This window comes from Dermochelys coriacea, chromosome 9 (assembly GCF_009764565.3).
Source record: "Dermochelys coriacea isolate rDerCor1 chromosome 9, rDerCor1.pri.v4, whole genome shotgun sequence".
Lineage (NCBI taxonomy): Eukaryota > Metazoa > Chordata > Testudines > Dermochelyidae > Dermochelys > Dermochelys coriacea.
Window position 1 is genome coordinate 57,717,394 of NC_050076.1, and position 26,593 is coordinate 57,743,986.

The 26,593-nt window shown below is 49.1% G+C and overlaps 1 protein-coding gene across 3 annotated transcripts in view; it reads right to left on the reverse strand.

The window, feature by feature from the left end:
• Positions 1-10,781, reverse strand: part of ERFE (erythroferrone) — a 45,054-nt gene extending 34,273 nt beyond the window's left edge. For all 3 annotated transcript variants that reach the window (XR_006273993.1, XM_043491657.1, XM_038415288.1), the window contains exons 1-4: positions 9,868-10,781; positions 3,555-3,677; positions 2,624-2,726; positions 73-296 (exon numbers count right to left, since the gene is read on the reverse strand). Coding sequence is in view for 2 of the 3 variants with exons in the window: in XM_043491657.1 (XP_043347592.1) it covers positions 73-296; positions 2,624-2,726; positions 3,555-3,677; positions 9,868-10,062 (645 nt within the window). In the remaining variant the exon portion in view is untranslated. The remainder of the gene's footprint in view (positions 1-72; positions 297-2,623; positions 2,727-3,554; positions 3,678-9,867) is intronic.
• Positions 10,782-26,593: the final 15,812 nt, after the last annotated feature.

Here is a 26,593-nt window from a genome sequence, read left to right on the forward strand (position 1 = left end):
TGGGAAACATGTCAGTGTTGCTGACTCTGCATTTTTGCCAGTCCAGAATGACAAACTGCCTCCCCCACTCACTATGTAATAGATCCGAAGCTCTTGCAGGGATCTCCGTTCAATGGAAATGTTTCTCTGTATCCTGCAGTGAAAGGCTGCCTCCACTCGATGCTGTGGCTTACTCTTTGCCAACGGACCAGCAACCAGTGCCAACATGTCATCTTCTCCTCTCTCCTCCTCTTCCTCACCTTCTTGGCAACCTTCACAGGCCTTCAGGCTCATCCTCTCCTGCTCCTTTACCACCTCTGAGAGAACACCCCCCCAGAGAACCAGTTTTAGGAGTCACCGATTTACAAAGGGTTCTCACAAATCACTGCTCCCATTGGAGCCAATGGTAAAATGCCCCTTGATGTCAATGGAAGCAGGATGGACACTGGTGTGAATTCTAAACAAAGCCCAGCAAGCTGGCACTATCCGGTGAGACTGAATCTCAGGTCATCCCTGTTTCATGTGCTTGAACCAGGCAAATGTTCTGTCCTGGTCATTTTAGGCAGCAGTGAGGTTTGTTGGCGAATGCTCCCATTGGTTTTCATTGCAGTCATGAAGCCAGGAAAGGAATATTAGTTCTCTGGGGTTCCCAATTATTGTTGCTGAGTTTGATTCTTAAGTGTTGAGCCAAAAAACTAATGGGAAGTCCTCTGAGGTGTTGGAGATAAACAGGGAATGAGTTTGTGACATATACAAATCTCACCACACAAGCACACACCTACCACTGCAGTCAGTGGGAGACGCTCCAAAGACCGCAAAGGGGTTGGATTGGGGCTAAAGTCACTTCCCTAACATCCACACACACACAGAGACAAATAGGTACCTCATCACCAAGATGTGTGTTAGCAACTATTATTTGTGACATTAGACAAAGTCCACATTTGAGCTGTGTAGTTAGTCATGTCCTGATGTGTGAGTAAAACTCTGTACTGGAAACACATGTAGAAATAACCAATATACTGAACATGTAAAGCTGCTCCTGGGGCTGGAGTTTGAGTGTGGCTGAGCACCAGTGTAAGAGGGAGTAAGACACCACCCCAGACATACACCCCTTTCTTTCCTGCTCCGGTTACCTGGTTCTTGTATCTGGGCAGGCAAGCAAAGCAGCACTGCATGCCAACTTAATGCCCCTGCACCCACCAAGGGGTCAACTCCCCACATGCACTAGACAACACCCACTAAGGGCTTGTCTACACTGGCACTTTACAGAACTGCAACTTTCTCACTCAGGGGTGTGAAAAACCAGGCTGCCAGCGTATACAGTGCACCAGTACTGGAAGTTGCACTCCCAGAGCTGGTAGCTACGCCTCTCATGGAGGTGGGTTTTTTTAGAGCGCTGGGAGAGCTGGGAGAGCTCTCTCCCAGCGCTTGCCATGACTACACAAGCCACATTAAAAGCGCTGCCATGGCAGCACTTTAGCATTGCCCGTGTAGACTAGCCCTTATTCGCCTTAACCTCAACCCCGAGGGAGGGGAGATCAGATTCACAAGGTGACCTTGCTCCCCCAGTAGGACATGAGCTCTTGTCCCTTCAGTGTCACACTCCCTGCAGCATGGGCAGGGCCGGATTAAACTTTTGTGGGCCTGGTGCCAAACATATTTGTGGGCCCCCATTGAGGCAGTGGAGCATGGTGTGGGGAGGTCAGTCCCCAGACCAAGGGACTAACCAGGGGCATGGCATGGCAGGGGCGGCCCCGCTCCACCCAGCCCAGTGAGAAGGCACTATTTACAAACCGGCCAGACGCGCAGTGGCCCTGTGATGCCAGCATGCCCCTTCCCCTTGGGGAGCGGGCCCATGCCACACCACAGAGCCCCCCCCGCCAAACACCGCCCCTACTCCCTATGACCAGAGCACCCCCAGACCTCCCCCAGAAATTCACAGCTCCCTGGACAAGACCACCCCTGCCCAGCACTCCCCTGACCACAGCACCACCACAACTGCCGAGCACCCCCCACAGAACCCCCACTCCCTATTGCCCCAACACACACAGCTTCCCCACCCCCTCACACCTAGCACATCTTCCCACCCCCAACCCTCTGCTGACTCCCCAGTGGCTGCACTCGTCAGTGAGCTGAGTCCTGGGGCCGGGAATTGCTCTGTTCATTCAGGAGTGGTGCGATCAGCCAGACCAAGGCCTCCCTCAAGATGCACTTGCCTGGAGGGGCCCAGCCAAACCCCCTACCTCTCCATCCCCTCCCCAGGCTGAGACTGGCCAGGCTTCTACACCAGTCCCAGGCAGCTCAGCCCCAAGGAGACAGGCAGAGCCCCACAGGCTTGGAGCCAGAGGTGCACTCGGGTCCTGCCAGGGGGCAGAGAGGAGCAGGGGGGGTGGGGCCAGGGGGCGTAGAGGAACTCTCAGCCAGCCGGCAGGCAAGCTGAGAGGAGCAAGTGGTGGGCAGGGGGAGAAGTGGGGTCTCAGGCCGCAGTACAAGCAGAGCAGGCCAGGGCCCCTTCTGAGCATGGGTCCGGTTCCATGGAGCACTGGCACCATTGTAAACCTGGCACTGAGCATGGGGCACCCACCTCCCCAGCCCAGCTGAAGTGCCTGTGGAGATGCACTCAGCACTTGCTTTCATACTGTACCTTTCAACAGCAGCCGGAAGTCCTTCAGCAATTCTTCTGGTGTCACCAGGGATCCGGGAGGCCCCTGAGGGCCTGGGGGACCTGGTGGGCCTGGCATGCCAAACTGGAACCCCAGACAGAGCACAGAGCTGGTCAGTTCAATGTGCCTTTAAATTAGGGCACAGCTAGCCAGTGTAGATCCAGTAAGAATGGCTCCATCCCACAGTGCCAGCCTCTAGTCACCCACATCCTGGCACCCTTCCCCTTCCCACTGTCTGAAAGGGCACCTGCCTCTTCTGAACTCTGTGCTGGAATCTCAGCAGGATTGGTCATCTCGGCTGGGTTGGTCACTGTTTTCAGCCCCACCCTCTGGGTCTGTTCTGGGCTCAGAAGGAGCAGGGCTGTTACACCAGGGATGCCATGGGCCCAGACCAGACTCTCTGGGGTGGGGGCACAGTAGGCTCAAGCCAGGGCTCTCCATGTGGGGTAGGGCACAGTGTGCCGAAGCTGAGCATCTCTGTGATAGGAGAGACGCAGTGGGCCCAAGCTGAGCATCTCTGTGAAGGGAGGGGCGCAGTGGGCCCAGGCTGAGCATCTCTGTGATAGGAGAGACGCAGTGGGCCCAAGCTGAGCATCTCTGTGAAGGGAGGGGCGCAGTGGGCCCAGGCTGAGCATCTCTGTGAGAGGAGGGGCGCAGTGGGCCCAAGCTGAGCATCTCTGTGAGAGGAGGGGCGCAGTGGGCCCAGCCTGAGGAGCTCTGTGGGGGGTGGGGTGCAGTGGGCCTGTGCCAGGGATGTCTGTGGGGGGTGGGTGCAGCAGGCACAGGTCGGATCTCTGCATGGGGTGGCAGTACAGCAGGCCAGGGATCTCTGTGTGAGATGGGGCGCAGTGAGTCTGAGCCAGGGCTTCCTGGGGTGGGTTGTGCAGACACACAGGGGATGTGAATACATACCTTGAATTTTTTTGATTTGCCTTTGCCCTGTTTCTTGCTGTTCACCCCTTTGTTTGATTGTTTCATAAAGAGCATCCAGGCATCCCGGGGGTCAATGCTGCGAGACCGCTCAGGAAGGGGTTCCTGTCAGAAGATCAAAGAATAAGAACACAGAAAGTGACAGTAACCAGCTCTGTGGGCTGCTGGTTGGTTCGGACACAGATAGGTGCCGTTCTTCAACGCTACTCCCATTACACAGCAGGGGCAGGAACTCACCAGCCGGAAACCAACCTCTGCTTTGCTGGAGTGTTAATGAGTTCCTGACCACTGTGACTGCCTTAGCTGCTGACCTGGGAGCTGTGCCCTGCTCACAGAGTGCAGGACATGGAGAACCTCGCTACCTGGGGGACCTTTGAAAAACTCCAGACTCAAAGAAAGTCTATAGAGGGCACTCTTCCCTCTGGGTGGGATTAACCCAGTGTCCCAGCACCAGCAGTGTTTCTGGGGCACACGTTTTGGAGGGGATGTAAATAGAGGTCATTATACAGCCCACAGTGCTTCTTGCAGCCAGGAATATTAGCCCAGCGTGGGGGTGGGTTGTGGGCATATAAGCCGGTGGTGCTGGTGTGATGGTGCATTGCAAAGGGGGGGGCGGTATGGTGCATTAGTGGAGAGGTTTGGTGAGTTACAGCTAACACAGGTCCACTTAAAACTTCACAAGAGCACAAATCAGCATCTTGGTGAAGTGCTAAGTCTTTCCCACAATTTCAGTTTGTCAGCTGTTGCCCTAGACTGTTGCTGTACCAGTTTCACCTAGCGGTAGCTGCATTTTAGTGGAAGGTAAGGTAATTCTTGTATGGATCTATCTGCGCTGCAGTCAGAGGTGTGACTGCAAGCTGTGTAGCCATACCCTAGCCAGTGTGAATAACAATAGCAGTGATGTTATCTCAGCACGGGACTCTGGTGTGTCCTTATGTGGCTAGCCCATGCTGCTGCCTGTGCTACTGCAGCTTCTGTGTTACTTGCTTTGACTAGATCCGCGCTAGCTCAGGTATATCTGCACATGCTGCAGTCACGCCTCTGACTGCACTATAGCCATAACTAGGGTGACCAAATCTCCCGATATTTGGGGCTTTGTCTTATGTAGGCTCCTATTACTCCCACTCCCTGTCCCAATTTTTCACACTTGCTATCTGGTCACCCTAGCCATAACCCATGTAGCAAATAAGGCCAGAGCCTCCCCTGGTGTAAAGTGGCACAGCTCCACTGAAGTGAGTGTCAACTCACACCAGCTCGGGATCTGGTCCATGAAGTTTATAAAGCCCCTAGTGTAACACTGGCATGTTGTTCACTGTAGCAAAGATCAGTCAGGCAAGATGTCTAGGTCTGAGTTCTGGCCCTAGTCTCTCCTTCGCTGTTGCAACAGCAGCTGTGATTGTGGCAGAGGAAGTGGTCTAAAACCTGCTCTTCCCAGATATTTAGCCTAGCTGCTTCTGAAATCAATGAGTGCTGGGAGTTCAATCCTTGAGGGGGCCATTTAGGGATCTGGGGGCAAAAATTGGGGATTGGCCCTGCTTTGAGCAGGGGGTTGGACTAGATGACTTCCTGAGGTCCCTTCCAACCCTGAGATTCTATGATTCTAAGGGAGAGAGGACAGCAGGCCCTCAGCAGCAGCCCCTCTGGAAGATTACCAAGCAGTGTTGGCAGGTGCCAGAGGAGCGGGCTCCAGCAGACCAGCTACTGTGGTCCACCCAGGTGTGATGGATGTCATTGGGAAGCCTGGGCTCCACCAGTGACACAGAATACTTGTTGTGGCTAGGAAGGATTCCTATCCCCAAGGAGGGATTCCCCCTAGTAAGCTAAGGGCATGGATGGATGAACGACTCACACTTGGTCCACAGAGTCTGGAGGGCTGTATGGCTGAAGGGAAGAGAACATGCCTGAGGTTTCATTTCCATCAGATGGGAATACTGAGGCATAGGGAAGCTGTGTGACTTGTCCAGGATCACACAGTGAGCCACCAGCATTGTGTGGATTAGATCCAAGATCTCCTGAATCCCAGTCCTGTGCTCTGGTCACCCAGCATGCTGCTGCCCTTCACAGGACTGGACAGCAAAAGCATGAGTCTCCAGGCAGTATTAGTTCAGTTTATACCAGCTGAGGAGCTGGACCAGAAACAGCTCCATATACAACTGCATGGGATACTTTGGTGCCATCTAACTTGCTGCCCATTGTCACTTCCAAGTCCCTTCTCACATTGCATGTGTGTTATTTCCCCAGGCATGTAGGAGTTTACAGTTTATTAGGTTCAAGCAGAGAGTACAAAAATCCACAGCATAAACATCCGAAGAACTAGGTGCCATCTCAGCACTACCAGGTATTTCTTGTGTGCCCTTGAGCTAGCCACTGAACTTTTCTGTTGCCCCAACTCCCCCATCTCTACCACACAAGGGTGATGTGGGAAGGTGCTGGGGCAGTGCAGGAGCACCTAGAGATCTTCCATTTGCTGTACTCTCCACCTGGTCATTAGCAAGGAAACTGTACACCAGTGGGAGATGCAGGCAGAACTTCCAGATAGCCATCCCAAGGAGGCCAGTCACTTCTGCTAGTAGTGCAGAATCCCTCCGTACACCCAAAGGAGGGGACCGATGGAAGCCCAAGTGGAGAAGCCGCTGGACAATGTCAACGGTCTTAGAGGGAAGGTTGCTCCCTAAAGGGGTTGACAATACAGCATGGCTAGAAAACTGCCAGCCAAGGAATGACATGTCCAGTCACTTAAAAGGCATATCTCACCAATCAATTCCCTGCAACTGTGGGGGCCTATGGCACTGGTGGCAGCTGGGGCTCTCCTGTTCTCTGCCTGTGGCACACAGCCAGTTAGACTCCTGAGGACTGAACCACTTTAGTCTAACTAAAGTCATCTAGGGGAGGTTTAATGGCCTGTGATATACAGGAGATCATAATAAATGAGTCTCTTTGGGCTTTGAAATCTATGAAATAACTGCCTAAAAACTCCCATCCTCATAGGAAAACCATGGGCCTGACAAATAAGTTTTGTATAGTTTTATGTCATGCACTTGGCAATCAATTCAACCAGAGCCAAATGTACTTTCCATTGGTGGCAGAGGCACCTATAGTCTAGCTGAGGTGCTTTTTAATATGTATTGTAAATAATAGTGGTCAATGATCTATTCCAAGTGAACAAAAGTCATCTTCAAAATATCACCAGCTACAGATCAACATAATCACACAAATGTCGGGCTGGAAGGGACATCAAGAGGTCATCAAGTCCAGCCCACAACGCTGAGGCAGAACCACATATACCTAGACCATCCTGACAGTTGTTTGTCCAACATGTTCTTAAAAACCTGCAACGATGGGGATTCCACATCCTCCCTTAGAAGCCTGTTCCAGAGCTTAGCTACCCATACAGTTGGAAAGCTTTTTCTAATACCTAACCTAAATCCTCTTTTAAATCCTCTTTTGCAAATTAAGTCCATTACTGCTTGTCCAACCTTCAGTGGAGATGGAGAACAACTAATCCCTGTCCTCTTTATAACAGTCCTTAACGTATTTGAAGATTGTTATCAAATCTGCCCTCAGTCTTCTTTTCTCGTGACTAAACATGCCCATTTTTTAAAAACTTTTCCTCATGGGTCAGGTTAGTCTAAACTTGTCCAGTTTGTCCTAATTTTTCCTAAAGTATAATGCCCAGAACTGGACTCTACTCCATCTGAAATCTCACCAGTGCCATGTAGAATGAGACAATTACCTCCAATGTCTTACATGTTTCAGAGTAGCAGCCGTGTTAGTCTGTATTCGCAAAAAGAAAAGGAGTACTTGTGGCACCTTAGAGATTTAAATTTGTTAGTCTCTAAGGTGCCACAAGTACTCCTTTTCTTTTTGCGAATGTCTTACATGACACTCATGCTTATATAATCCCAGACTGATTTTAGCATTTTTCCCAACTAGTCAACTCATATTCAATTTGTGATCCACTATAACCCTTTTTGCATTACGACCACCTAGCCAGTTATTACCCATTTTGTAGTTATGCATTTGATTTTTTTTCTTCCTAAGTGTGGTACTGTGCACTTGTCTTTAATGAATTTCATCTTGTTGATTTCAGACCAATTGTCCAATTTGTCAAGGTCATGTTCAATTCTAATCCTGTCCTCCAAAGTGTCATCTTAATGTCCCCCATACATTTTATAAGCACACTCTCCACTCCATTATCCAAGTCATCCATTAAAATATTGACTAGTACCAGACTCACGACAGAGCCCTGCAGCTCAAGATACACCCTCCCAGTGTGATGGTGAACCATTGATAACTACTCTTTGATTGTGATCTTTCAACCAGTTGTGCACCCATTTTATGGTAATTTAATCTAGACTGCATTTCCGTAGTTTGCTCATGTCATGTGGCACTGTGTCAAAAGCCTTACTACAAATCAAGACATAGCATGTCTACAGCTTCCCCTCTATCCACTAACCCTGTTAAAGATGGAAATTAGGTTGGTTTGGCATTATTTGTTCTTGACAAATCCATGCTGTCTACTTCTTATAACCCTCTAGGTGCTTACAAATTGGTGAGTGAGATGCAGAAGAGCTCTAGAAAAAAAGATGCAACACAGGCTGATTGCCCAAGTGTATAATTAGGCTGGCCAGAACTCAGTTTATAATATCAGTGTTTATTTTTAACCATTTATTTAGAATTTTATCAATTTAAATGTCCACATTTGCAGAAAATTATGGCAGGGGTGTCTGCTATTGCCAGCAGACATTGCAATTCCAAATGTTAAAGCTTTATAATTGTTAAAACATAAATTGTCAATGTTCCATGGCAAACAATACAATGTGAATATCCTTAAATCAAAACTCGAATAATTTCTCAAGCAGAATTTTTCTTACTTTGCCTATCTGTAAATTTCAGTGATCATCAATGGAAATACTTTTTTGTTGGTTTGTGCATGTATGGAAAAAAATCAACATTTATTGACATTTACCAATAAAATTCTAATCCTTCCAAGCCTACATTCCCAACAGGCCAGCACTGAGATTTGTTGCAAGTTAATTTTGGGTAAGAATAGGCCTGAACGATCATGGAATCTGCATTTTTAATGTGCACTCCTGGAGCAGCACTATAAAACTCCACTGCACTGACTCCAGTGTATTGTGTTCCTTGTGTTTTAAACAAGTGCTCTGTGCACTGCTGCTGCTAATTTGGAATAGCCTGAAGATACCAAGTCGTCAGTATGGCTAGCCTCACAGCTGGCCCCCTTTGCCTGCCTTTACATACACAGTGAGCTGGGGCACTTTTCAGATTGCTGGTGCAGCACTTTGGACTCTCTGAGGAGGACCTGCTGGCAGAGCCCCCAGAGACCACACATTTTTTAAGCAGCTGATGTGTTTCTGTGCTGACTGATTTGAAAAGCTTCCTTAGCTGGGCTTCCCAAGCTATGCAGCTCACCCAACTTAAGGCATTTACGAATCTCCCTAGCCCAGTGCAGTGGGCATTGTTGGGATGAGACCAAAGAAGTGCAGGTGGGATATAAAAGAATACCCCAGTCAAATAGTAACAGCTGGCATCTCTAGCCATGTGTTTTCCACCCATTCACAAACTACTGGACACAGCTACCGTCTTTCCCCTGATCTGAGAGCAGAGGAATGAGGGTGGGAAATTCATTCTCCTGAGCAGCGCTGCTCTTGCCTTCTCGCCCAGGAGGGAGTTTAACCCTGCCAATAGCACCTTTAATAACTGCTTGAGCAGCTAAGTGGAACGAGATTTCTGGGTGGATAAGGTCCTGGTCCATCAGCTGCTCCAATAGGACAGATTGAAATGTGAGGGCTGGAGATTAGGTCTCCTTTTACAGCTATTCAGTTTTATCCTTCAGAGTTTGTCTGCACTCATTTAGGAATGTGGGTTGGCAAATTATTGAGGCAAATGTGGTGGTAGTGGACTAGAGTCTAAATTGGGATAATTTACACCTTCTCCTGGCCCCTCAGGTTAAATTATATTATCTTAATCTCCTAAAACCTACTTACACAGTCACCTTTGCACATCACCCCTGCATTTGGCCCACTGGATTTGTTTTTAAAGTAGCACAGATATTGTCAACCAGGAACTCACGATTACCTTCTTGTAACATAAGAATAAAAGGCCAGTCATTGCAAATGAAAAGCTACCAATTTAAAAAGCAATCAAAGATTTTTTTTTTGTATAATGCACAATTGCGTTATCTGTGCATCACCCACTTTCCTGCTTTGGTTGCTCTGAGTTTAGATCTGTGCTCAATTCCCTACAACTAGGTGCTGGTAGAATAAGTTCTTACCGGGTCGTTAGAGGCTGGCAGAGGCATGTTGCTTTTTCCCTGGCTTGTGGGGTACTCATTCCACTGGGATTTCTTCTCCCGGCTTCTTCTGCTTCCAAGTTTCTTCGACCCCACTGAGCCAACGCACGAGGCCACTGCCAGGAATCCCACACACAGTAATAGGAGCCAGCGGCTGGCAGGAACGTATCCAGCCATTCTTCAACACAGGGCACCAAAGAGGTGGTCCTTTCTTTCAGGGAGCCAGAGTTTCTATGGCCACCCAGAGCCAGGCATTGCCCGTAAGAGCAAGAAGAAATCAGACTGCGTCCCGTCAGGAATGGCGTGTTTGGGAGAAGAGATGATATTCCACCAATGTCAGGCCTGTCCTCCCATCAGCTCCAGCTCAGGAGATGGGTTGCCCTTGCAGAACAGCTGGTACTCGACAGCTGAGCCACCTAGCCCCAGAAGAGGGCAATGCGTCCTACTTTGTGAGGGGAAAACACATTGTGTAGGCTCAAGGATCCCTTAGAGAAATGTCCCTGTACTTCAAAGTACTCCCTGCTCCAATCTGCTCATGAGAGCTTGGACCAAGAGTCTGGACGTGGGCTTAAAAAGCCACCAGCTGGGGCTGAGTCCAGCAGTCAGAGGGCTATCTCCCTTGCTTGCCTCCTTTCTTGGGCTGCCTTTGGAGCTGTAAATATAGTCTCTGCCCAGCAGCTCTCGTGTGCTCCTTCCCTTCACAGCTGGAGGGGCCAGGAGAATGCCCAGTTTCTCTGCTGGTGGCACTCACTCCAGCCTGGCACTGGCTGTGATCTGTGGCTCATGAGAGACACCCATGCCTGGTGCACTGCCCTCTCTCTCCCTGGATTTCTGTGGGCACTGCTCCTGGCGCAGCAGACCTTGGCTGTCTCAGTCTGATATTCTTGCTTACATCCACTCCTTTTAATGAGCTTGAATTCCCCACCTCATAGGCACTGCTTCATGCACGCACTCCAGGGAGCCAGAGAGCCCCCTCCTGGCTCCAAGTGTTACGTACAACCGTTTCCAGCTCTGGCTCCATGAGCTAGAGACTGGCAGCTGGGAATCCAGGGACAGGTGCATAGAGGCTCCAGTCACACTAAGTACAAGGCAGTTTTCGTGGAGAGGGCCACAGGCGAGGGGATTGAAGCAAATCCCCAGCCAGCAGTCTCTAGACTTCCTTTCAGCCCACGGTGATCTGAGTGACCCTCACTGTGTGTCTGGCTATGGCTGCAGTGGCTAGAGCTACCAGGTCATCCTGAGGGGCAATGGTCCCTGTTTGCCCAGCAAAGAACTAACCCCATCCAGGGCTCTGCATGCTTTATGCAAGTGATCCTTCAGCAAATATTCAGCGGGACCATAGAGTATTCCTGCTCAGGACAGCTGACTTCACCACTTACTAACTGGAGGCACTGCATCATTTCCCCCTTGAGCTCCCCAGGCCCTTCCATGGGCCATCCTGAGCATCCAGCTGTCAGTGCCTCACTGGCTATGGATAGGATGGGCATGGGCTGCTCCACTCATTAGCGAAAGGAGATCTGGCCTCCAGTTGCCATGAGCACCTAGGGATATGCCACATTGGTGGATGCTGAACTCATAGGAGGCGTTCTAACCTGCTCAGTTTCCTGCAGCAGCTGGGACACACTAGGGCTTTAACCAACAGTGGCCAGGGCTTGGAGTTACCGTGACAATATTGCTCTGGCCCAGCCATCCTAGCGTTGGGTCAGTCCTGCCTAGGGCATGGAAGTGTCTAGTGCCAACCCTGAAGCAGTAGTCTCCCTTACCCACATGGGCTTTGGGTTAAAACTGGCTCAGGTCTCCCAGGAGCACTCAGGGAAGAGAAGGATTTTATCAAATATACACCAAAAATACTGGGCCCAATTGCCAGGGCTTGCCCGTGGCTGTGGAGCAGGGAGCTCATCCCACACGTGAGCGCATTTGGCTGTCAGTCTTGCCAGGTGCTGAACACCCTGGCTCCAATCCAGCAAAGCACTTAAACACGTGCTTAGCTTGAAGCAAGAGTGGAGCCTCTAAAGCCTCTAAAGAGATAGAAAGTGGGATCCCAGCCCCACTAAAGTCAATAGAACCAGGATTTCTCCTGAGTCAGATTGGGGAACCCCAAAGCTTTTTGTTGTTCCAATCAGGGAGCAGAAACCATATCATGTGACTGGAGGCAGATTGCCACTTAGTGAGACCGGGGGCCAAGGCAAGTGGGGGCTCCTCCCCACCCCTTCCACCTGCAGTCTCTCCCACCCTCCTCTCCAGTGTTCCTACCAGGGAAATGGGGTTGGGGCGCAGGAGCTTCCCCCACTCCCTGGCAGGAGCACCAGGCAGGCAGAGCCGCGCAAGCTCCCACGCCCAGACCCTGCTCCCTGGCAGGAACGCCAGGCAGACAGAGCAGGTTGGAGTGCAGGGGGGTGCCCATTTTTCCAGGGCCCCCCAATTGGCCAGGGTCCCTGGGCATGGGCCCCGTTGGCCCAGTGGCTAATCCACCACTGCATATGACTGATTTGACCATGCATGAGTCCCCCCTTATCCCTGAGTACCCCCTTGTGGCTGGGGGCCTAACACCAGGATTAAATCCCACCTCCCCTCTTGGGCCCCTAAGGCCGGCACAACAGGCTCTCTTTTCCCTTAATAATACCTCCTTGAGGCCAGATTGTTACAAAAATAAATAATCCACAACAAAAGGCCCCAATCAGTCCAGGCTCACCCCCAGTGCATGTAGGCCTTAAAATCTCACAAGATCTAGGCTACTAATGTAGCACATACCACACTCCGGCATCTGCCACTACACACAGGCACATCTCTGGCCTTCTCCTGTCCTGCTGCCAGCCCACTCTTCCCATAGAAACCTGCTCTCCCCAGCCTCTCGACTGGGAGTGCCTCTTCACCAGGGGAGCTGCCATCAATCCCCCTGTTCCAATATCCTTTCCTAGCTCTCCAGCATGGACACACCACCAGGTAAGTCCTTGTTCCTCCTGCCTTCAGCCCTCCTACCCTGGCTCAGGGAGCTCAACTGGCAATCCCCTCTGCTGCTCTTCAGTCTTGCCTCCAGAAACCAACAGCTTCCTTCAGGGACTTTGTCCCTCTGTTTGTCCCTGATCCTTTATAGAAATTAAGAAGGTGCCACCCCACCTTCTTAATTCACCAAACTGGGGCACCTATCCTGGTACAGAGGCGCTGGACCTGCTTCATTTAATGGGGCCAGCCACCCTGTGACTCATCATACTACACAAACAGTGCCTTGTTAAATAGTGCATGAACAACCTGGAGCCCAAACATGTTGGAATAAATAATGACCAATGATAAACAGACAACAATGCATAGAACTCACAACCCACGAATGTCTTTGTTCAGCTGTGCTCTGTGGTAGCTCAAAGTATGCCCTGTCCTCGCTGCCCCTGCTGCTATAAGCCTTGGCCAGCCCTTGGCCATCTCCTGCCATGATTACTGTAACCTCTTTTCCAGCCACCATCTTTTCTCTCCACTCTGTCAAAAATACTGCAGCTACGGTCATCTTTTCCCCAGTTACTCTGACTCCCTTTCTCTGCCCCCTTGGCTCTTATCACACCAAGTTCAAGTTCTTTGTCCTCCCCACACCCTTGCTTATGTCTTATGCTCTTCTCAATCCTCTTGGCTTGCTGCACCATAAGGGACTGAGCCAAATCCCATAGATGTTGATGGGAATCTTTTCTTTGACATCAGTGGTCTGTTTCTCTCACTCTCAGCTAGCTCAGAAGTTATTGTCCTCAGCCTCTGCATTCTAGGGCAACTTGGGAGGCACACACAGACTATGGCCATTCAGAGTGCACATCTCGCTCTCCCTGCACTCAGTGCCTCTGGAATTTTGGGGCATCCAAGGCTCTCACTCACACTTAGCAGCTGTATTAAGCACTGCACATGGCTCCCAATATTTTAGGCATAGCTTCAGTGTGTGAATTTACACTCTGCCAAGATATAGCTTGCAAATGTGACTCTCCATGACATGGTCCTGGCACACTAAGATCAGGGGTTCCCAAGAGACTATTATCCAAGGGCTAGCTACGTTTCCTACATGCTGAATGTTAGTGAGAGCTCCTTATAGCAATGGCTCAATAAACAGTGAGGGCTTGGCAAGCAGAGTAATTCCATGTGCCATAGGGTACCAGCAGAGCCATCTCTAGACCTACAAACCCCTCTTCATTAGGGTCAAGCACTTGGTCATCCTGGAGCAACAAGGTGTAATAAGCCAGCTGACATGGTCTGGTAATAGCACCTATGACATCATTAAAATCTTCCAACAGGATGACACTCTTTCTGGAGTCCAGTTCAGCAGGCTAATGGAGGTGACTTGGGCGTGTTGCCATGTGGACCAAGTTATTTTCCTAAACAGTGAGCAATATTAATGATGTCATAGGGGCTGCCAGAGGGCCAGATCTAATTGGTTTAGTCCTCCAGCAAATCCACATGTAATGATATCTCTGAGCTAGCTTGGTGTGGAAGGGCTGCAGAGTACTTGCCTGTTCTGATTGCAGCACAGTGCTGAGACAGTGACATTATTACCCATGCTTGGTGTATGAGAATAGTTCAGTCTGACCACTGGAGTGGCCTTCTAAAGTGTCATAGTGGTCAAAGGTCATTCTGAAAGCAGACCCTGCATAGATAGAGACCAACACTCAATTTTTAAGTCTCCCTTCCTCATAAATCAACCAGTTAGTTTAAACACTAGGGGCTGTGTTGTTGGGCACCTTTGAAGAGGCTCAGATGGGATGGATGTGTGGAAATGTAAAGGGCACTGGGGGAGGGGAGTGAAGAAAGCTGGAGTCTTCCCCTTCCTCTCCTTCACGCTCCAGTGAAATCTAATCCTCATTCTAGAGCTCTCATGTCACTGTCTTGGCCCACAGCTCCCAGCAGACTGATGTAGCCAAGCTGTTCGCTCTCGCTCCCCGTCAGAGGGAAGAACCTTGCAGATGAAGTCATGGGAATGAAACCTCCAGCTGTCACTGAAAGCAAAGCAGTGCGGATGGAAAGTCAACGTGTGGCCTCTTGCCCATCTATGGGACGCCCCCTTGAGGCCCAGCAGTCAGTAACCAAGTGAAACTAACCCAGCCAAAAGCTGGCAGTGTCTTCCCACCTTACACAAGCCTGGTCAGCCCAGGGAGGGACAGCTGAGCATAAGGAGATGGTTTCCTGTATGCTATGGCAGGCTGCTTGCCAGCTGTCAGTGGGACAGGGTGAAGAGGAGCAAAATACCTTTGCCTTGGTTACCTCCTCTGGGTCCAAACAGTTTGCAGCGCATGTAAAATGAGCTGTAAGTATGTCCCACACATGGCCTGGACACGGCTCTGTTTGCAGGCTGTAAAGCAGACAAGCTTCGCGGGGAGGGGATGGAATGCAGGGCATTCAAAGGAGTCTTGAAATATCTCTATTAAATGCATCAAAAAAAGGTACAATCACTGGCGGCTGCAGGGCTGGGATAACTCACCTGTGACTGCTGGGGCGGGGATGGGGGGCCTGCAGCAGCCTTTCCAAGCAGGAGTTTTGGAACACACCCTAATCCATGTGTCAGAATAGCAGCCGTGTTAGTCTGTATTCGCAAAAAAGAAAAGGAGTACTTGTGGCACCTTAGAGACTAACAAATTTATTTGAACATAAGCTTTCGTGAGCTACACCTCACTTCATCAGATGCATTTGGTGGAAAATACAGTGGGGAGATTATTATATATACACACACAGAGAACATGACACAATGGGTTTTATCATACACACTGTAAGGAGAGTGATCACTTAAGATGAGCTATTACCACAGGAAGGAGGGAGGGAAAGGAGGAAAAGCTTTTGTAGTGATAATCAAGGTGGGCCATTTCCAGCAGTTAACAAGAACGTCTGAGGAACAGTGGGGAGGGGGGAGAAATAACATGGGGAAATAGTTTTACTTTATGTAATGACCCATCCACTCCTAGTCTCTATTCAAGCCTAAATTAATTGTATCCAGTTTGCAAATTAATTCCAATTCAGCAGTCTCTCGTTGGAGTCTGTTTTTGAAGTTTTTTTTTGTTGAAGGATAGCTACTTTCAGGTCTGTAATCATGTGACCGGAGAGACTGAAGTGTTCTCCAACTGGTTTTTGAATGTTATAATTCTTGACGTCTGATTTGTGTCCATTTATTCTTTTATGTAGAGATTGTCCAGTTTGACCAATGTACATAGCAGAGGGGCATAGCTGGCACATGATGGCATATATCACGTTGGTAGATGCGCAGGTGAATGAGCCTCTGATAGAGTGGCTGTTTCCACACAAACTTCCTCGTGGCTGGACTTTACAAAAACTAGACAAGCCATCTACAACACACACTTTGCTTCTCTACAAAAGAAAAAGGACACTAAACTCTCAAAACTACTACATGCCACAAGGGGCCACAACAGTGGTTCCCTTAATCCACCCAGCAATATTGTTAATCTGTCCAACTATACTCTTAATCCAGCAGAAGAATCTGTCCTATCTTGGGGCCTCTCCTTTTGCCCCTCCACCCCCACGAACATGATACAGTTCTGTGGTGACCTAGAATCCTATTTTCGACGTCTCCGACTCAAGGAATATTTCCAACACACCTCTAACCAACATATTAACCCACAGGGAGCTTCCTACCAACACTACAAAAAGAAGGATTCTGGGTGGACTCCTCCCGAAGGTCGAAATAACAGACTGGCCTTCTACATAGAGTGCTTCCGCTGACGTGCACGGGCTGAAATTTTGGAAAAGCAGCATCACTTGCCCCATAACCTCAGCCGCACAGAACACAATGCCATCCACAGCCTCAGAAACAATTCTGACATCATAATCAAAAAGGCTGACAAAGGAGGTGCTGTCGTCATCATGAATAGGTTGGAATATGAACAAGAGGCTACTAGGAACTTCTCCAACACCACTTTCTACAAGCCATTACCCTCTGATCCTGCTGAGAGTTACCAAAAGAAACTACGGCATTTGCTCAAGAAACTCCCTGAAAAAGCACAAGAACAAATCCGCACAGACACACCCCTGGAACCCTGTCCTGGGGTATTCTATCTGCTACCCAAGATCCATAAACCCGGAAATCCTGGATGCCCCATCATCTCAGGCATTGGCATCTTGACAGCAGGATTGTCTGGCTATGTAGACTCCCTCCTCAGGTCCTACGCTACCAGCACTCCCAGCTATCTTTGAGACACCACTGACTTCCTGAGGAAACTACAATCCATCGGTAATCTTCCTAAAAACACCATCCTAGCCACTATGGATGTAGAAGCCCTCTACACCAACATTCCACACGAAGATGGACTACAAGCCATCAGGAACAGTATCCCCGATAATGTCACGGCTAACCTGGTGGCTGAACTTTGTGACTTTGTCCTCACCCCTAACTATTTCACATTTGGGGACAATGTATACCTTCAAATCAGCGGCACTGCGATGAGTACCCACATGGCCCCACAGTAAGCCAATATTTTTATGGCTGACTTAGAACAACGCTTCCTCAGCTCTCGTCCCCTAATGCCCCTACTCAACTTGCGCTACATTGATGACATCTTCATCATCTGGACCCATGGAAAAGAAGCCCTTGAGGAATTCCACCATGATTTCAACAATTTCCATCCCACCATCAACCTCAGCCTGGACCAGTCCACACAAGAGATCCACTTCCTGGACACTATGGTGCTAATAAGCAATGGTCACATAAACACCACCCTATATCGGAAACCTACTGACTGCTATTCCTACCTACGTGCCTCTAGCTTTAATCCAGATCACACCACATGATCCATTGTCTACAGCCAACCTCTACGATATAACCGCATTTGCTCCAACCCCTCAGACAGAGACAAACACCTACAAGATCTCTATCAAGCATTCTTACAACTACAATACCCACCTGCTGAAGTGAACAAACAGATTGACAGAGCCAGAAGAGTACCCAGAAGTCACCTACTACAGGACAGGCCCAACAAAGAAAATAACAGAACGCCACTAGCCATCACCTTAGGCCCCCAACTAAAACCTCTCCAACGCATCATCAAGGATCTACAACCTATCCTGAAGGATGACCCATCACTCTCACAGATCTTGGGAGACAGGTTAGTCCTTGCTTACAGACAGCCCCCCCAACCTGAAGCAAATACCAGCAACCACACACCACACAACAGAACCACTAACCCAGGAACCTATCCTTGCAACAAAGCCCGTTGCCAACTCTGTCCGCATATCTATTCAGGGGACACCATCATAGGGCCTAATCACATCAGCCACACTATCATAGGCTCGTTCACCTGCGCGTCTACCAATGTGATATATGCCATCATATGCCAGCAATGCCCCTCTGCCAGGTACATTGGTCAAACTGGACAGTCTCTACGTAAAAGAATAAATGGACACAAATCAGACGTCAAGAATTATAACATTCAAAAACCAGTCGGAGGACACTTCAATCTCTCCGGTCACTCGATTACAGACCTGAGAGTGGCTATCCTTCAACAAAAAAACTTCAAAAACAGACTCCAACGAGAGACTGCTGAATTGGAATTAATTTGCAAACTGGATACAATTAACTTAGGCTTGAATAGAGACTGGGAGTGGATGGGTCATTACACAAAGTACAACTATTTCCCCATGTTATTCCTCCCCCCACCCCACCTCCCCCTGTTCCTCAGACGTTCTTGTTAACTGCTGGAAATGGCCCACCTTGATTATCACCACAAAAGGTTTTCCTCCTTCCCCCCCTCCTTCCTGCTGGTAATAGCTCATCTTAAGTGATCACTCTCCTTACAGTGTGTATGATAAAACCCATTGTTTCATGTTCTCTGTGTGTGTATATAAATCTCCCCACTGTATTTTCCACCGAATGCATCCGATGAAGTGAGGTGTAGCTCATGAAAGCTTATGCTCAAATAAATTTGTTAGTCTCTAAAGTACCACAAGTACTCCTTTTCTTTAATCCATGTGTGACACTACACCCCATATTCTTCATAGAGATATTGTTTTGATATGAATATGACATAAATAAGATATGATTTATGAAAGATGAGTCATGTGCGATATTATTGGAAAGGTTATGATTTACTGAATGTGATTATCCTATTTGCATGCATGTATCATTTCTATATCTGAAGTTAGGAATATTGACTATCAGTTGCAAAAGTGTTCGCATCTGTGGAACACCCACCAGACAAAATGCAATCAGTCTGGCTGTTTAGTCAATAAACTATTAGGGAGAACAATAGGCCTTTGAAGATCCCACCACCCTGAGAAGCTTTCTGGGATGCTGCTTTGACATTGCAGAGTCATGTGATCATGTCACTTGGTACTGGACACCATCTTAAACTGCTGGTATTTTTCCACTAGTAGGGGGTGGGGATCAAACTGGGAAACAAAGGATTCCCATGATATATAAATCCTATTTAAGGCTGGGAAGTGAGTTAATCAGCATCGGTTCTTCACTGAATCCCAGCCCAAGATGACTGCTAAAAACACCTAAGGCCTTGGGTACACTTGCAAGTTAGAGCGCATTAAAATCAGCCCCGGGCACCCTAACTCCTGAGGTGTCCACACTGGCAAGGCACTTAGAGCGCCTGCATTGTGCAGCTGGAGCACCCCTGGTAATCCACCTCCACGAGAAGCCCTGGCTGAAATGCCCGGGTGTCAGTGTGGACGATGTATTGCATTACTGTGCTGTGATTGGCCTCCAGAAATGTCCCATAATCCCTTGAAGTCAAGTGTCCACTGTTGTCATTGTTTTGAACTCGGCTGCAGACATGGGGATATTCCCTTTCAAAACTCCGTTTCTGACAGCCGGCATGCTTATCTGCTCTGGGACAAAGCAAACCATTACTGTGGAATGCTGCTGCGGCAGGCATGTGTGCGTGTGGAGAGGGGAGGGGAGGCTGATGTCAGGGTTTCACCCTGCTACTGTCTGAACTTACAAGACAGCATACTGGCATACTCTCTGCCCCGCAAAACACATTGTCTCTCCCCCCCCATACACACAAGACACTGCCTGTCACACTCCAACCCCCCCCCATTTGAAAAGCACACTGAAGCCACTTGCATGCTGGGATAGCTACCACAATACACTGCTCTCTGTGGCGTTGCAAGAGCTGCTAATATGGCCACGCCACTGCACTTGCAGCTGACAATGTAAACACACGGCAGTACTTTCCCTGCTTCTGTCTTCGAGGGCTGGTTTAACTCATGGCAAGTGTAGCCATGCCCTAAGACTGAACTGGGGAAGAACTGGACCCAGGCTACAAGGTGTCTGGCCTGTGAAAGGAATATCTGGAGTTCTAAGATGCAAACAAAAGAAGTTTGTCTGCAAGAATCCCTGCAACCTGCTTAAAATAGCATTTGGGGTGAGAAATTATTGCTTGTAGCCAGTTTCCTTAGTGTATTAAGCTTAGTTTGCGTGTTTGCTTTATTTGCTCAGTAATCTACTTTGATCTGTTTGCTAAACCTTATAATCACTTAAAATTTATCCATTGTAGTTAATAAACTTGTTTTGTCTTCTGAAATCCAGTTTGTGCAATTCATGGGGGTGGGGGGAGGTGGAGGGCAAAAAGCACTGCATATTTTCCTCCACATTGGGTTGGGGAGGACGATTTTCATTAGCTTGTGCTGTACAGATCTCTGTGCAGTGCAAGACAATACAATTTTTGGGTTTACACTCCAGAGAGGGTGTGCACTTGGGGAGTCCCCAACCTGATTCTTCCCACTCGGAGCTGATCTCAGTGTCTGTGTCTTTCTGCAGCTGTGCATGTCCTTACCTAGAGGAGGTAGAGGATGTGCTAGAGGAGGCTTGAGGGCTGGATCAGCAGGACAGGGTGAGAGAGCCCAGGCTGGTGGAATGGGCAGGCTCAGTAGGACTCCAGTATATCAGGTGGTACCCCGAAAGCAGGGGAAACCCATCACACCATGGACAGGGCAGTACAATGACTCTGGCAAGCTATCCGTCTTTCCTAGCAGTGACCAGGTGGGAGGTTTGATTTCTGGCTGAGTGGGGCACCATCAGTATCTGTGTGGGGATGAGGGAGCACACTTACCTTACCCACGGGAACAGGAAAGCGAGATCACAGAGTGCACAACGAGCACACTACACTGCTGCTTGCTCCAGGGGTGGGGAACCTCTACAGGAGTTGCTGGTGCTAGTTCAGCTGTCTCAAGTGAGATGGCATCTTTTTAAACAGGCCCAGGACTGTCATGTCCAAGCAGCGGTCCCTTTTTCATAGACTCATAGAAGATATGGGTTGGAAGAGACCTGAGATCATCTAGTCGAACCCTCTGCTCAAAGCAGGACCAACACCAACTAAATCATCCCAGCCAGGGCTATGTCAAGCCAGGCCTTAAAAACCTCTAAGGATAGAAATTCCACCACCTCCCTAGGTAACACATTCCAGCGATTCACCAATCCTCCTAGTGAAAGAGTGTTTCCTAATATCCAACCTAGACCTCCCCACTGCAACTTGAGACCATTGCTCCTTGTTCTGTCATCTGCCACCACTGAGAACAGCCTAGCTGCATCCTCTTTGGAACCCCCTTCAGGTAGTTGAAGGCTGCTATCAAATCCCCCCTTACTCTTCTCTTCTGCAGACTAAACAATCCCAGTTCCCTCAGCTTCTCCTCGTAAGTCATGTGCCCCAGACCCCTGATCATTTTCGTTGCCCTCCGCTGGACTCTCTCCAATTTGTTCACATCCTTTCTGTAGTGCGGGGCCCAAAACTGGACAAAATACTCCAGATGTGGCCTCACCAGTGCCAAATAGAGGGGAATAATCTGCTGGCAATGATCCTATTAATGCAGTCCAATATGCCATTAGCCTTCTTGGCAACAAGGGCACACTGCTGACTCATATCTAGCTTCTCATCCATTGTAATCCACAGATCCTTTTCTGCAGAACTGCTGCTTAGCCAGTCTGTCCCCAGCCTGTAGCAGTGCATGGGATTCTTCCGTCCTAAGTATCTCAAGTCTTAGCCAGGTGGTGAGTAAACATCCTTTAATATATTCTGTCTGAGAAAGGGCAATATTGCCACCATCTAGGCCATACTGAATCAAGGGCTCCAGGGTGCTCAGCCTGTGAAAGTCGTGTGATTCCTCCAGGTAGGATTAAAGATGTCTTACACAAACTACAGATGATTTCACATTTTGAAATGCTGGCATGAACTCCGTGTGGGTTGATGGTGGTGCAGGAATGAGAGAAAGACCACTGCCCTTTAGTGGATGGAATCAGAACTGCTCCACTGTGCTGTGTTTCAGACTGGCAGATTCACCTTCAACTAATGTGGCAGAGGCCTGTGCCTTTGAAGTGGGCATAGCTGGGTTCTCTCCCCATTGCCACCATGCAGCTTTCAGTGGGGTTTGGATGTGGAGCACAGTGCCAGCCCTGCAGGTCTAAAGGCCATGACTTTGTTCCAATATGGACTAGGTACCTGAGTCTGGGAACAAGGGGCCAGTGCAGACACTGCACTAAGCCAGAGCCAGCGCAGGGCACACTTCCAGTTTCAGTAGGTAGGAAAGGTGACAGGCGGCAAAGAGAGCGAGCATCTCATTGCAGGCCCCAGTGCACTGTAGGAAGAAGGCCCTGAGCTGCAGGCAGAGGAGTGACATTGGAAAGAAAACAATACAGCAACAGAGCCGGGGGAGAGCTGTTTATTTTCTGCTGTGCTCTGAAACAGTGCTTCAGTTCAGTTTGCAAACATGGTAAGAAGAGTAAGTGGTAAGACATATTAGTGCCACTTATCTGACTCCGGAGATGCCTGCTTAAGCTGGATACAAATTGGGACCTCAGATCCCGTAAAATGATCATAACCTGGTTAGCATCATTGCTGCACACACTGAACATTTGGGGCCAGATCCCTGGAGCTGCTGAGGTCCATGTGTTGCCAGAGCAGCATGTAATGCCTTTAAAGCTGCCACAAAGAGGCATCAGAGCTGGCAGAATCCTGGACTAGCACAGGAAGCATGTCAAGGTCAGCTGTGCCTTATTGCTGTCTGGCCAGCAACAGAATTGCAAGGGGACCATTCTAGCTCTTGCAACTTAGAGCAGTCCTGTAAGTTGTGCCAGCCACCAGTTTGGCCCCTGGCCAGCCCAGGAGGGGCGGGGAGACAAAAAGGTGGTTTAGCGCTACCTTTGCCTTTCCTCCTAGATACACTGAACATGTGCCTCGCAAATTTGAACACTGCACCCTTTGTTTTTACACGATAAATTTTTATTTCACTAGGAACATTCTGAAACAATTCTGCTGAGCACATCAAATGCTGCATGGCTGCTACTGTGCTGCAGAGAGCTGCCAGCTCCCAACAGCCATTCTGAAAGAAATATTGTCTAGTATGGTAGCCATTCACCGTTACCTTGGTTAGATACCATGGAGCGTGATTGCACACTTGGTCCATTCCCAGCCCAGAGCAGGTTTGCAGCCTGTTGTGAGCAGGATGACTGGGATCTGGCCATGAGCTGCTCAAAACCCAGGAAAATGGTGCAGAAAACAGCAATATTTCGAAGTTGTTGCCGTTTTGCAGGCTCTGAATTTTTTTTCTCAAAATTGTCTGCTGTCATTTTTATCAAAGTCATTTTCCAAACGTTACATTTAACAACATCACCATGATTCACTTGCAACTTCAATGAACATTTGGCAAAAATATTGTGGCAAATGTTGCTAATATCAGCAGCAGCTGGAGATGTAATTCCCAGCTCAGGCTGACATACACGCTTTAGCTCTGCTCGTGCTAGAACCCAAAATTAGCAGCCTGGACACCATAGCCTGAGGGTGGCTCAGTAACCACCTGATTGCACAATAGCAGAGCTATTGTGTGTTCATTGGCTCTATCATAAAAATAAAAAGAAGGGTAACCACCTTTCTGTACAGTGCTATAAAATCCCTCCTGGCCAGAGGCAAAACCCTTTCACCTGTAAAGGGTTAAGAAGCCAAGATAACCTTGCTGGCACCTGACCAAAATGACCAATGAGGAGACAAGATACTTTCAAAGCTGGAGGGGGGGAACAAAGGGTCTGTCTGTCTGTCTGTGTGATGCTTTCTGCTGGGAACAGATCAGGAATGCAGTCTCAGAAACTCTGTTAAGTAAGTAATCTAGCTAGAAATGGGTTAGATTTCCTTTTGTTTAATGGCTGGTAAAATACACTGTGCTGAATGGAATGTATATTCCTGTTTCTGGGTCTTTTTGTAACTTAAGGTTTTGCCTAGAGGGATTCTCTATGTTTTGAATCTGATTACCCTGTAAGGTATTTACCATCCTGATTTTTATAGAGGTGATTCTCTTACCTTTTCTTTAATTAAAATTCTTCTTTTAAGAACCTGATTGCTTTTTCATTGTTCTTACAATCCAAGGCTTTGGGTCTGTGTTCACCTGTACAAATTGGTGAGGATTTCAATCAAGCCTTCTCCAGGAAAAGGGGTGTAGGGCTTGGGGGAGATATTTTGGGGGAATACATCTCCAAGTGGGCTCTTTCCCTGTTCTTTGTTTAACATGCTTGGTGGTGGCAGCATAGGGTTCAAGGACAAGGCAAAGTTTGTACCTTTGGGGAAGTTTTTAACCTAAGCTAGTAAGAATAAGCTTCGGGGGTCTTTCATGCAGGTCCCCACATCTGTACCCTAGACTTCAGAGTGGGGAAGGAACCTTGACAGGCCCAAGATGGGAATCATACCTGCCAGCTGCAGTGTAGACAAACCCTGAGTCTCACTGACTGGGGATGACCCACCCCAAAAAGCCTTTGGTGGAGAGGCTCTTCACTGAACCTTCTCCAGGAGGTTTGTTTGGAGAGGGAGCTGGTGATCCCAGGTTGAGCTGAGTCAGGGTGAGAGACAAAGCAGCATGGGAGGATTTAGCAGCATCAGTGGAGATGACATGGCTAAATCATAGCCCAATTCTGTGAGAGGGGCCCCCAGGGAGACTGCTTTGCTGTCTTCAGACTCTTGATGAGCCAATGGTTGCTCTCAGTTTCACTAGTGTAAATCCAAAGTGACTCAGTGAAGTCAGTGGAGGCACTCTTTATTTCACTGATGTAACTGAGAACAAAATGTGGCCCCATAGCACAATGCTCAGTGAATGTGGAGGACTGGCAAGGGCTCAGCTGTAGGCTTTGAATCCAGATTGTAGGTGAAAGAAACAGTTTGAAAGAAATGACTTACTTGCAGACAGCAAAAAAATAAAAAATGACCAATTACCAGGCCCTTTTCTCTCTGCTCATTAGTATCACTAAGAGCTAACTGCAGATGGTGGCAGCAGAAACATGACTCCTTTCTAACAAAGCAGCAGCTAACTCAGTATTGGACTGAGGCTGTCTGAATGGTCTGGACTAGTTAGGGCCATGGCATAGAGAGCACCAAATAAAATAAGTCTCACACATTGTATGGAAGATTCTGGCTATCACTTCCGATAACACTCAAGGTGCCCATACAGGACAGGCTTCACCAGGGTTGCACTCAGCATGCTCTCTGTGTTGCTACAGAAATCCAGTTTCAGATTTGGATTTTCTTGATGGCAGAGTTTGGCTCAAGCGTCTAGTCCACGTCAGTTTGGGTTATCTTTTTTTCCTACTCTCAGTATATATGCAGGCAGAGCCTGCAGGAGCCTCACAGGACTTAGCACAGGGCCTTCGAAAGCAACGGGAAAAAGACAAATTACAAAATCAGACCCAACCCCAAAAAGCCTTTGGTGGAGAGACTCTTCTCTGAACCTTCTCCAGGAGGTTTGTTTGGAGAGGGACTGGTGAACCCAGCTCTGCCATGGAAGAGCTGTATTTCAAGCCCATTTCATGAGCTAGGCCTAGGGATTTCAGTATGTAATGTTGACTGCTCCCAGCAGGTGTCACTGTACAGAAGGAGGGCTTATTACCTCTAATGGTCTCCAACCTTTTCAGACACAAGATCACATGCTGAATTTAAGTACAACCCAGGATCTACCCCACCCTACTCACTCCATCCTCTGTTGTTCGCTCTCCCACACCCTCACTCACTTTCACTGTGCTGAGGCAGGGAGTTGGGGTGTGGGAGCGGGTGCAGACCCTGGGCTGGGGCCGAGGGGTTTGGAGTGTGGGAGACGGCTCTGGCCTGAGCCTGGGGCAGGGGGTTGGGGTGCAGGAGGGGGTAAGGAGTGCAAGCTCTGGGAGGGAGTTTGGGTGCAGGAGGGGGCTCTGCGCTGGGGCTGAGGTGCACAAGGGGGTATGGGGTGCTGGCTCTAGGAGGGGCCTCAGGGCTGGGGTTGGGGTGCAGGAAGGGGTGCAGGATGCAGTCTCTGGGAGGGAGTTTGGGTGCAGGAGGGCTCCAAGTTGGGGCTGAGTATTGGGGTGCAGGAGGGAGTATGGGGTGCTGGCTCCAGGAGGGGGCTCAGGGCTGGGGCATGAGGTTGGAGTGTGGGAGAAAGTTTGGGGTGCAGGAGAGGGCACAGGGTGATGGCTCAGGGCTGGGGCAGGGGGCTGGGGTGTGAGAGGGGTGCAGGTTCCCGCTGGGCCGCACTTACCTTAGTCAGCAGCGCAGTGGGATTAAGGCAGGCCCCACACCACTCCTGGAAGCAGCCAACATGCCCATGTGGCCCCTGCGGGGGGGCACATGTCTTTGCATTCTGCCACTCTCTGTAGGCACTGCCCCCGCAGCTCCAATTGGCCGTAGTTCCCTGTTCCCAGCCAATGGGAGCTGCGGGGTGGTGCTTGTAGGCAGGAGCAGCACATTAAGATCCCTGCCCCCTCCCCCAGAGGCTTTAGGGGCGT